Genomic DNA, 12346 nt, shown 5'->3' with positions numbered 1-12346 from the left:
TCCTACCTTAGGAACGAAGTGTGCTGTATGATTTGGGGCCACTCACACTCTCCCAGCTGTAGAAAGGAGGCAGTGAAAACCCAAAACATTGCAAGAAAACTGAATAGATTTGTTAAGTCAGTTGTCAGGAACCAAGATTGCCTTGAATATTAACATACACATATATGTAACATAATCATAAAAGTTAAGCTGGCAACCTTGAAAAGATGTCCCAATTTTAGATATTAGATGCAGCCCTGATACTCATGTAGAGTTCACTTTCTCACTTTTAGATATAAGAGCTTGAAAAGTTTCACAGAAAGCTAAATCAAGTATTTAACTTGAAGCCTTTATTTAATAAACATAGTAGTTTTGTAAACAGCTTTCAAGTACTCCAGCCAGTCCTGTAATTCTTCAACATGAAGAATTTCTAAATATCCTTGTCTCTTTCATTGCCATTTGGCCAAAATAAACAGGAAGCCCAGCTGATCATACAGCAGAAAAAAAAGGAAACTTCCTAAGAGCATACAAAAATAAGGAATACCATGTCTTTGACCTTTCAACTATACACTTTATAGTTCCACCTAAAAAAAAGCCAAAAGAATATTGTGACTGTGACAGTGAGTGAGTGACAGGCCATTTAATGTCATTCTTGTCTGACTTCGGGGGTGGGTGCCTTCTATTTGGTTTCCCAACTTTTCAGAATTGGTCTGCTAGAGTGTCTCTTAGGATTTGGGGATGCAACTTTGTAGAATTTTTTTTATTATGATTTGTATGATTTTTCAACAGGCTTTCTGCCTTGAGCAGGGAGGTTGGATTAGAAAAGCCCTCCCCCAAGGCCTCTTCCAGCCCTATGATGCTATCTTCTGTGTTTTAATACAATAAAATAATACAATAATTAAAAAATAGAAAACTAGAAAAAAAAATTAAAAATACATCCAGTCAAATGTATTATTCTGAAAAGGATACTTTTTGAGAGGATATTCACTTAAGTAATGAAGTTATTTTCAAAAGGTAGGCTGTTCAAAATAAACATGAGTGATATGAAGGGTATAAATATATAAATAGTAGAATAGTCTTATATCTAGGTGAGAGTCCTCATAGGCAGAGGTGGGTTCCTTCCTTCCTTCGGACCGGTTCGGACGAACTGGTAGTGCAGGCCTGGGTCCTAGGCCTGCCACACCTCCAAACAGGTTCTCTGGTGGGGACGACATGCTTTTTTCTCCTTTTTTAAAGTTCTGCACATGCACAGATCTATTTTTGGCAATTGCACACGTGTGCAAAATTGCACGCACACTAAGCCAGCAGTAATGCCGGCAGCAACCCACCCATGCCCATGATGCCACAATGGTGCCCATAAATACCTCTCAGGGCCAGAGAATTATATTTTATGCATACAGGTAGTCCTTGACTTAAAACAATTCATTTAATGGCCATTTAAAGTTACCATGCACTGAAAATAGGGATTTATGACCATTTTCAACACAACTGTTGCAGCATTCCTTTTAAATCCCATGATTAAAATGCAGACACTTGTCAACTGACTCATATTTATGACAGTTGCAACTGGGGTGAAATCAACTTACCTTCTCTACCGGTTCGCAAATATGAGCACATGGGCCAAAATTTCTGAAAAGCAAAGTCAATCTTGAAGCCAGTTTCACTTATCAATCGTGTTACTAACTTAACAACTGCGGCAATTTTCTTAACAATTGTGTCAAGAAAGGTTATAAACTGGGGGGAAATTCACTTAACAACTGTCTTGCTTAGCAGAGGAAACTTTGGGCTCAATTGTAGTCTTAAGTCAAGGACTATCTGTATATAACTAGCATTCCAACTCCCTTTATCTCAGAGTGGGATTAATGAATGCTGCACTGCCAAATTTTATTATTAAACTGAGAAGTCTAATGTCTTATAAAACATGGATTTAAAAGATCTCTAAAGGATAATGCACTCAACATATTCATATTACATAATTGCCAATGCAGAACTACATCACATCAACTAAGGAACATAATATATTTTATTTTTCCATTTAACAACTATTTTTGTTTTTTCCCTTTCTGAAGAAAAGGCTTTTTAAAATGCTAATCATAAGAACAATTAGCTTCCATTTTTCCATCTAAGAAACAAAACAAAATTATATTTTCAACTTTCCACCAGTCACCTTTCCCAACAGGGATTAGGTCAAACTCTTCTGGTCCAGTAATCTTTGTACTACATAAATTACTACCGTGTTTCCCCGAAAATAAGACAGGGTCTTATAAGACATGGTTGTGAGTCGGCTGCCGGCAGAGCACACTCCCAGAACGTACAACCATAGAGTGTATGCCCAGAGTGGCCACTGTCAGAAGATTCGGTTTGGAAGCCGCCGAAAAAGCCATGCTGGGATGGCGGAGGCGGTAGCGGAGGTGCTCTGGCTCTGCGGGGAGAGGTGGGCCAGAGCATTGTGAGGCAGGGAGGCGTGCGAGAGGGAGCGGAACAGCTGCTCATGTAACCCCCCTCTCCAGCCGTGCAGAGCACCATTCACTGGCATTTCGAAGGCGCCAAGCTGCGAGAGCCAGGCGGCAGCGTACAGGCGCTCATGTGGCTTGGCGATACCCCTAGGTAAGTGAATGGCACTGTGCCCAGCTGGAAAGTGGTTTGCTGGATGACTGCTCATGAGCGTGGTCGCTTCATGGCTGCTGTGCTGAGCTGCTGAGATAGTGCTACACAGCTGTTCGCCCCTGAGACTGTGCCCGGCTCTTTGGGAGCCCGCTCGCAAGAGAGCAGCCGCCCGGCAAACCCCCCCTCTTCAGCTGGGCACAGCGCCGCTTGCCAACCCAGGGTATCCCGAAGGCGCCAAGCAACATGATCACCTTTGCCCCCCCCCCAGTTCCCGCGGCTTGGCACCTTCAGGATACCGCTAGGTTGGTGAGTGGCGCTGTGCCTGGCCGGAGATGGGGGTTGTCCAGGGGGCTTATTTTAGGGGAGGGCTTATATTTTTGCCCACCAGAAAAATGTGGCAAGACCTTAGTTTCAGGACAGGTCATATTTTCGGGGAAACACGGTAGGAAATTCTATAAACCTATAACAGTGCCTACTCAATGCTGTTTTTTCTGAATGTACAATGATATAGTCAAGTAGAGAAACCATGAATTAACAGACAAAATCCATGTCTGAACTAAATGTGCGTTTAAGCAAATAAAGAGAACATTAGGGTAAGTGGAATATGATAATTTTGTGCAGATACACAAAATTAAAATATAAAGCCTTCATCCCAGCTTCTCAAATAAAAAATATCTATACAGTCTTGAGCTTAGGTGTGAATAGAAGTCTCTACAATTCAGTTTTTAAATACCATTAATTAATATTATTCAGTTTTTAAATGAAGATTAGATGTACTGCAATCCACTAACCTGTCAGTTTAAAGACTCCTCATTAGCATTTTAAACCAAATTAATTATTTCTAAATCAACCCACAAGCTGCATGTGGACCTAGACAGCTAGTAATGCAGCCCCACAAGATCATAAACTTTTGACATTTTCAATGTACAGTTTAACTTCTGAAGAACAATTACAGCAATTAAACTGTAAAGTTCTAATTAAATATATATACGTTGGGTCTTATTCAGTTCAAAGTTCTATCATCATTTAAACAATGTATCAATTTTCAAGAAAAAACATTTTTAAAGAAAAATCATCATCATCAAGCTGTAAAAACTTTAAATAACAGGGTCTGGTAGCCTATGGGATTTTTCAAGTAAAAGGGAGAATCAAGATAAATGTATTTCCCTTAAATCAAGAATATTAACGGTATTTACCTGATTAAAGGTTTTGAATACGAATTCTCTGAATATAGCATCTCTTTCAGTGAGCTCAGACCAGCCAGCAGCTTTAAGATCATATAAAGCTTGGTTCCTTTCTTCGGTGCTCAACCAGCTGGATTGTGAAGACTATGATGGCAAAGAAAGAGGAAAAACACATCATAAATCTACATTAAACATACAGATGCTTATTAGATTAAAAATACCACATTGCATTAATTATTTGCAAACATACTGGTTGTGTCTTCACAAATAGAACTGTACAGGCAGGTTGATTCTGCTCCCTCCCTTAAAGTCACATCTGGATTCATTATATTTAGAATATGAAGTCAAGTAGAATCTAAATTAAAACATCTTAGGCAGCATTTTAGGTAGAAAACAAACATCATTGATACTTGCATTTGAGTAAAAATGGTACATGGTAACTGCACTGTCCCAGAGCAGAAGAGGTGGGAGCAGATGCTGCAGTATACCGTATTTTTCAGAGTATAAGATGCACCTTTTTCCCCTCAAAAAAGAGGCTGAAAATCGGGGTGTGTCTTATACACTGAATACAGCATTTTTTGCCTCCAGAAACCCCGCCCCCTTCACCAAAATGGCCGTGTATAGCCTTTAGGAGGCTTCCAGGGTGCTCCTGGGGGCTGGGGAGGGCAGAAATGAGCGAAAAATGGGCCATTTTTTGCTGAATTTTGCCCCCACCCAACCTCCAGGAGCACTCTATAAGCATCCTAAAGGCTATACACGGCCATTTTGGTGAAGGGGCGGAGTTTCTGGAGGCAAAAAATGCTGTATTCAGTGTATAAGACAAAAAAGGGCTCGTTTTCACAAAAATTGGGCCATTTTTTGCTCATTTTTGGTGCCTCCCCAGGAGCACTCTACAAGCTTCCTAAAGGCTATTCATGCCCTTTTTTTAAAAAAACTGGCCGTTTTTAAGAGGTCTGCAGAGTGCAAAAACTTTTTTTTTTATTTGCCTCTTCAAAATCTTGGTGTGTCTTATATTCCAGTGCGTCTTATACTCTAAAAATACAGTAATTAGCAAACATAATCCACTAGAATTGGATTATGGAGGGGGCAGAGAATTGTCCCTTCTCAAGCAACTGCTGTAAGTGAACCCACGTAGCTATCTATAGGCATCTGTTTTCCAACTGGACACATTGCTCATCATCCTACTTTATTTCTCATTTTCTCCTAATCCAGTTTGGAGATATCTACAAATTTAAACTTTTTTAAATCAGATGCAATGAACAATGCATTTACAATATAAACTGCCAAGATTTTGTTTAACAGTATTAAGAATTCCACAAAACTGTTCCAAGCACCCTCTTAACATTCCCCTTCACATCTTTTAATATGTAACGTTTTACTGTATCAGTGCAGAGGGTGAAAGAAACAAAATGTTTAAAAGGTATGATATTTATGTAGTTACTTACCAAGCACATCTAAATTACATTAAAGTAACCAAAATATCTTTACAATCCGCAAGGCATGTCACAACTTTTGAGCACTAATGTTTGGAAATTGAAAACTGAAAAATTTGACATACCCCAGTTATAGTCTTTATTAACAAGAACAACGATGATCACAATCCTGTACACTTATCCAAATCCTTACATCTGGATGATCCACAAGACACATTTATTGAAGTTAGAATGATGAACAAACTTTGTACTTTTTAGATGGCATTCCAATATAATGGCCCTGCATATTTCTATATAATCACAGATTTTCTGTTTTCCAGAGGCCTGGTGCTAAAACAGCAGATGTTGTTGTCTAAATGTGAAAACTATGAATGTTGCCAACACATAACATTTGAAAGAAAAATATAGGTAGGTTGAACTGCCATTTTTTCACAGCTACTGGATAGCTGGAGTGGAGTGATTCTTAAAAGCATTCTTTGTACATCCTTGGCAAAAACATTTGCAAAGAATAATTTATTGGCAAAAAGAATATTAAGTATCCTTGCCAGTCATGCAGGATAAAAATATTGATGATATGAAGACATCCATATCTTCAGGGATGCTTTGCGCATGGGATGGAATTATACAGTATCAGAACTCAAAGTCTGCAATTCAACAGAGAAAGAGAGAGGCCTACTGGAGTTTACTTTTGAATGGAAGTAAATAAAACTGTAATGTTAGAAACCAAGGAAAAACAAATCTAAATTCTTAAATTACACAAGAATCTTTTATTCTGAATTGGCTTTTCAAGTCAAACTAAACATTTGGGAGGAGGGAGAAGGATTACGTTATTTAATGGTGCTTGGAAGCCGTCGGGGTCTGGATGGGGGACAACAGACTTAAACTCAACCCCTCCAAGACCGAGTGGCTGTGGCTACTGGCACCTCGGTTCAGCCAGCTGATTCCATCGCTGGCCATAGGGGGCGAACAATTGCCCCCTGTGGAACGGGCGCGCAATTTGGGCGTCCTCCTTGATGCCCGGCTGTCAATGGATGACCATGTGGCAGCCGTGGCGAGGGGGGCGTTCCACCAGGTTCGCCTGGTGCGCCAATTGCGCCCCCTACTGGACCGGGATGCCCTACGCACGGTCACTCATGCGCTGGTGACGTCCCGCCTGGATTACTGCAACGCTCTCTACATGGGGCTGCCCTTGGGACGCGCCCGGAGACTGCAGTTGGTTCAGAACGCAGCCGCGCGGGCTGTGATGGGGAGTACGAGGTACTCCCACATAACACCTCTCCTGCGCGAGCTGCACTGGCTACCTGTGGTTTTTCGGGTGCGTTTCAAGGTGCTGATTACCATCTTTAAAGCGCTCCATGGCATGGGACCTAGTTACCTGCGGGATCGCATCCTCCCACATACATCCCTGCGGCCAATTCGCTCACACAGGGAGGGACTTCTCCTGGTGCCGTCCACTAGGCAATGCCAACGGGCGACACCAAGGAGTAGGGCCTTCTCTGTGATGGGCCCAACCCTCTGGAATGACCTCCCCCCCGACATTAGAACCACTTCTGACCTCCGCTCCTTCCGGCAAAAATTGAAGACTCACCTGTTCCGATTAGCAGGCCTGGCATAATTACAACTGTCCCTCCTGGCAAATGTATTATTATCTGGTTATTTTAGGGTTTTTTAATCTGTTGTGTCTGTTTTAGGGATTTTAAAAAAATTATATTTATTCAGCTTTGTACAGTTCTTTTAATTGCATTTTAACCTCCTCCAAACTGTACATATTTAATTTTTTATTGTATTTTTGTGATATTCTCTATGGACTGTACACCGCCCCGAGTCCCTTCTGGGAGAGGGGGCGGTCTAGAAGCACAAATAAATTGAATTGAAATTGAAATTGAAATTAATGTAGCTAAAAATAAAATGATAAAACAAACTAAAATTCATATGCAGCCATGAATTTAAAAATGATTTAAGAAGAATGCCAGGAGTGGTTTGATTTAATATGTATTCTGATTTGTTTTTAACATTTCATTTTACATAATTCACTGCCTTCTATTTCTACAGTTTATAAGCACTAAGCAGTAAATAAACTTCCAATCAATCAATTTCCTCAAAGGAAAAAACTAACAGCACTACTTCAGGAAAATCTGGCATTCAAACAAATGAAACATTTCAAATAAATTAATTAAATATCTCAACTCTATGAAATTCAATTGAAACTTCAGATATACATGCAAAGTGGACAGTTTTTGAAACTCCAGTCCTATGTATTTGAATAATTACATTTGTTATACACAAAGAGCATTTTGTCCACTAGGTGACACTATATTTCAAATTTAAGTACTTATTCAAGGTAAGGTAGAATTTAAACTTTCTAAACAAGAAATAATAGAGATGTTAAATTATATAGGCAAAAATTAGGATTGATCATGTGGTATATAGTATAACAGAAAAGAAAGTAGCAGTTAACATAATTATATATCAAGTAAATTATTGATATAAAGTCAGCAAGATACAATATAGAAAAGCTTCATATTATATTTGCAAAGTTAAAATATTCAATTATTTTTACATGATTAAAATATTATAGAATAAAATAATGAAAACAGTAGTAATACTTTACTATTAAACAAATTGTTTATTAAAAGATGAAAAGAGTAATAATCAACAAGCTTAAAGTCTGAAAATGACTAATGAATCATTTCTATTTATTAATCATTAGTATATAACATAAATATTGTTAACATTAGATGCTGATGAAATATTACTATTTATTTTAAGAAAATAATTCCTATTTATTTATTAAGGAGCAAAATACTTATATTGGGGCATAGGGGTTTTTTTGTAGCTTGATTGAATTTAACATATAGCTAGTCCTCAGTTCACGATTGTAATAGAGTCTGCCCATTAGTCAGTAATTGTGACAAGTGTTGCACTATGATCACCTCACTTATGACCCCTCCCCATCTCTATTCTTGGTCATTAAACAAGCATGCAGGTTGTTAAGCAGAGCATGGGGTGTCTCAGAGACAGCCTGGGAAACCTAGCCCAGGCCTTGCCCCAGGCCTCCCAAAGCCACCCCATGCTCCATTTCCCATCTCTCTGGGACCCTGCAGGCCTTGCGCCTGCTTCCCATCCCACAAGGCCTCACATCCATCTCCTCTCTTTTCGAGGAGGTCTGGCTTGTGAGCTCAGGTTAGGGAAAGAGGGCCGGCTGTTCCTTGCTGATCGGGGTGGCGCAATCCTGGAAGCTGCCACACTGAATTGTGGCCATTAGGAAAATAGCCTCCGATTCCCGAATGCTTCCCTAACATGAACAACTTGCCTCCAGAAGTTGTGAATACCCCAACACTGGAAGTTTTTAAGAAGATGTTGGATAACCATTTGTCTGAAGTGGTGTAGGGCTTCCTGCCTAAGCAGGGGGTTGGACTCGAAGAACTTCAAGATCCCTTCCAACTCTGTTATTTTATTCTATGAGCATTCTGTGAAATGCTGTGAGGCTTCATTAGGGAAGCAAAACAAGATATTCTGCAATTTGTCCCTTTCCCCTAACTCTAACTCCAACACTCTTAGAAAAGTAGGAAGGATGAAGTGGAGCCCAGTGGGGGAAGGGAGGTAAACGGTCCGTCATAAGGGGACTCTGCAGCAGCCGTAACCTCAGGACCAGATTTTAAGCAAATTGGGGGGGGGGGGGTCTGCCCTAACTTCACTAAACAACCAATAAGTAGAGGACTATCTATGTGGTCCATGTGTTTTTCCTGCATATAAATAATATAACACATTATCACTTTCAATAAAGGGTAAAAACAAGACAAAATAATGATAATAAATTGTTAAGAATGTAGAGATAATTTGAAAAGGAAGATATGGCCATTATCTCTTTTTAATTCTTCCAGACATGTCGTCTATATGCCATTTAATATTAACCACTAATTCTACATGAGTAACCGATAATGGAGATAGAATCGATTGGCCTATGGAGCTGTTTTATTTTTCTTGGAGGACTTCAAATGTCTACTTTTATTTACATACCATTTTTAACCAGTTATATGGTAGGATGCAGTTACAGTCATGGGTCTTATATGGCTTTTTGTTAATTGTTGACATTTCAATGTCCACTAACCATTCCTTTTGTATGTTGTACAATTCCAACTTCCTCTTTAGCAGTTCTTTCCTGGAAAACCATGTCAAACTATTTTGGGTCTATGCTTATTTGAAAGTTTTTTCCCTATATATTTTTTGAAGTCATTAATAAAATATATTTTGCAAAATGTAAAATAAGAAAGCAGATTTCCTTTTTAAGAATAATCTGGTGTATGATATAGAGCAAAATCAAGTTTTTGACAGTTTGAAACATGTAACTCAGATTAGCAGATCAAATAACCCATAAGTCTTATTAGACTTCAGAACCACCAATTGTAAGCCTCAGACTCACACTCTGAGAGTATATCTTAAGAAAATGCATTAGAGATTCTTGGTTGTGTGCGTTAGCTATTATGTACTATTATTAACAGCTTCCTACATTGCCATTACTACAATGTCTGCTGTTCAATCCATGCCTGAGCTTCATTCTTAAATTTCAACACTGATGCACTACTTGTTTGCCAGCTGAATACACATAGGCTTGCAATCTGTTCCTGGATTCAAGGTTACTTAAAGTAACTATTGGGCCATTAATACACAAAGTGTCATATCGCAACTTCTATTCAGCTGTTTGGAAAACCAGCTGTGAGCATTCCAGTTAAAGTTCATCACATTACTTGATGCACATTCTTCTCAGGATGTCTGATGAGGCAATTACATAAGGTGTCTGTGGGTGGGTGCATAAAACAGACAAGGAACAATATACTGAATGAACAAGAAAACCACATAATAATTTAGATGAATAAGCAAATTATATAGCCATATGTAAGAAGGCTGCATCCATCTAACACAGAGACCCCCAATCTTTTGGGTGCCAGTTTCGTGGAGAGAGTTTTTTCCACAGACCAGAGGGGGCATGGTCAGGAGTGGGTTCCAGATGACACTATTACCAGTTCGCTTGTGTGCACGCTTTGTGCGAATGCTTAATGCGTGCTGCATGCGCATGCTCACTGCAATTAAAATTGTTCTGCACATGCGCAGAACTGAAAAACAAGATGGTGGCCCCAATGGTGCCAACCAGGAAACTGGTTTGGGGGCGTGGTAGGCCTGGGTCACTGCCGGTTCCAGCGACCCAGGCCACCAAACCACTACTGGTTCTGCCGAACCTGTCTGAATCGGTAGGAACCCACCACTGGGCATGGTTGCATGTGCTGCCTGCGTCCCACGGACTGGGGGTTGGGACTTTTAAAGATGTGATTCATAAGAATGCAGACATATAAAGGATACTTTTCAATAATTTTATTCGGAAATATATTCCATTTTTTTTAGCACATACTAGGTTGCAAACTGTGCGCATTGCCACAGATGCTTACTTGGGAATTAGTTCTGAGTGGGATTTCATTTTGCATAAACAAGCACTAGATCACTATGTAAAAAAATTCATTAGTTTCCCAAAGTAGAACAAATTTACACTTGCCTAATCTGCTGTTACTATGCATAATTTGCCATAAGAAGCAAAGCAATTGGTAGTCACTTGATTGTAGGAAAACTGACCATCACAGATGAGAATCCACAGATATAGGTAATAGTACCTGTAGTACTAGTTTGCTGTTTAGTACAAGCCTCCATTAACCCATACAAAATCCATAAGGAAAAAGAACCAATCTATCATTTTTTTAAAAAAAAAAATTGTAATTTTTTCTGGACTATTTTCCACAAAAACATCCATAATAAATGTGTTCATTTAAGATGCTCCAATATCTTTTGCTGCAGCAAACAATGATTATCCCTATGAAAGCTGTTGCAAGGTCAAATAACCATTTTCCAAGCAGGGAAATATTGGGAGCCATGCAGCAGCACAAAAAGACTTTGTGAAGATGGTATTTTTGTCCTGCCTTTTTTTTAATATAGGTCACTGGTGAACATACCTAATCGTTTCACCCGGAGGCATAAGAGCAGAACCTGAAAACCGATCTAAGAATTAAGCTGGTAGGGATAATTCTTGAGGGCAACTGAGCTACCTACTTCCTGTATTTAGATGTAGGATCCCGCTGCCCCGAATCTGAAGCAGTCCCAGCCAGATCCAGGTTTAATGCAAAAGGACTTCCTGTAAAGGAAGATCCTTAAGTCGGGACGAAAAAAGAGAAAGCGCCAATTGCAAACTTGATCTTCGAATTACACGTGCGAGGAACATTTAACGTTCCCTTTGAGCCTCTCTCCCTTGCAAAAAAAAAAAAAAGAGCCCAGAGGTCCAAATATGGATTTCCCTAAACCTTCCTTGTAAAAGCTTAAAACCGCAGTTTCAAAGAAAGCAAACCAATCTGAGTAAAGATCACTGGGGCCACATTTTTTACGTGGACGATCCCGATCCACCCCTCCTTCCCCCCACCCGCCCCCATCTGTCAAATCGTTCCGAGGAGGATTTTTTTCTCCTTTGCTGCTCAGCCGCTCACCATAGCTGAGAAGTTGCTCCGGCCTCCCACAGCCACCAGGCCCCCTCGCAGCAGCTGCAGCAGCCTCCCTAACCCTGACCCGCGGGGGCTCAGCATGGCTCGGGCGGGCATCTCCGCCCCCTCCAGCCAGCGCCTGCGCCGCGGCCGCCCCAAAGTGTTGGGCGGCCGCCAGGGGGAGCCTCTCGTCGCGATAACGCGCCAGTGCTCCCGAACCTGCGCAGCCCTTTGCTGGGGGACGCAAGTCGATCCTCCCAGGCTGGGCTCCGAAAGTGTGGCGGTCCCCTGTTCTCCCCGACGGAAAAGCGCTTGGCTTGAGCCTTTCCCGGATGCTCGAAATGATCGGCTTGGGTTCATCAGATCAAGGGCTCCAGCCCTTGGATATTCTCTGAGTTGGTCGGGATTGAAAAGCGCCTGCATCCCTTTGGGTCCTTACACTAATTAATGAGGGATCAGCGTTGGCACCTTCCCCAGCCATTTATTACTGCAGGCGGCCGCAGCTACAGGTGGCGCGCTTTTCCTGAACTTGTAAGGAAAGTTCATAGAAAAAGATGGGAAAATAGTATTGTCTGAAGCAAGGAAACTATAATTTATCTAGTACTCTTCTGTTTGTACTAAATGC

At 40.6% G+C, this 12346-nt stretch overlaps 1 protein-coding gene across 1 annotated transcript in view; it reads right to left on the bottom strand.

Annotated features, from left to right (window-relative positions):
- PCBD2 (pterin-4 alpha-carbinolamine dehydratase 2) overlaps nt 1-12155 on the bottom strand; it is a 37547-nt gene extending 25392 nt beyond the window's left edge. Inside the window, exons 1-2 of the mRNA XM_081943413.1 lie at nt 11728-12155; nt 3783-3914 (exon numbers count right to left, since the gene is read on the bottom strand). Of these exons, the coding sequence (XP_081799539.1) occupies nt 3783-3914; nt 11728-12144 (549 nt within the window). The 5' untranslated portion in view covers nt 12145-12155. The remainder of the gene's footprint in view (nt 1-3782; nt 3915-11727) is intronic.
- Between the last annotated feature and the right edge of the window lie 191 nt (nt 12156-12346).

This window comes from Natrix helvetica (genome assembly GCF_964273705.1).
Source record: "Natrix helvetica genome assembly, chromosome: 1".
NCBI lineage: Eukaryota > Metazoa > Chordata > Lepidosauria > Squamata > Natricidae > Natrix > Natrix helvetica.
The sequence above is the reverse complement of the archived record's forward strand: the minus strand, read 5'-3'. Positions and strand labels throughout refer to the sequence as shown.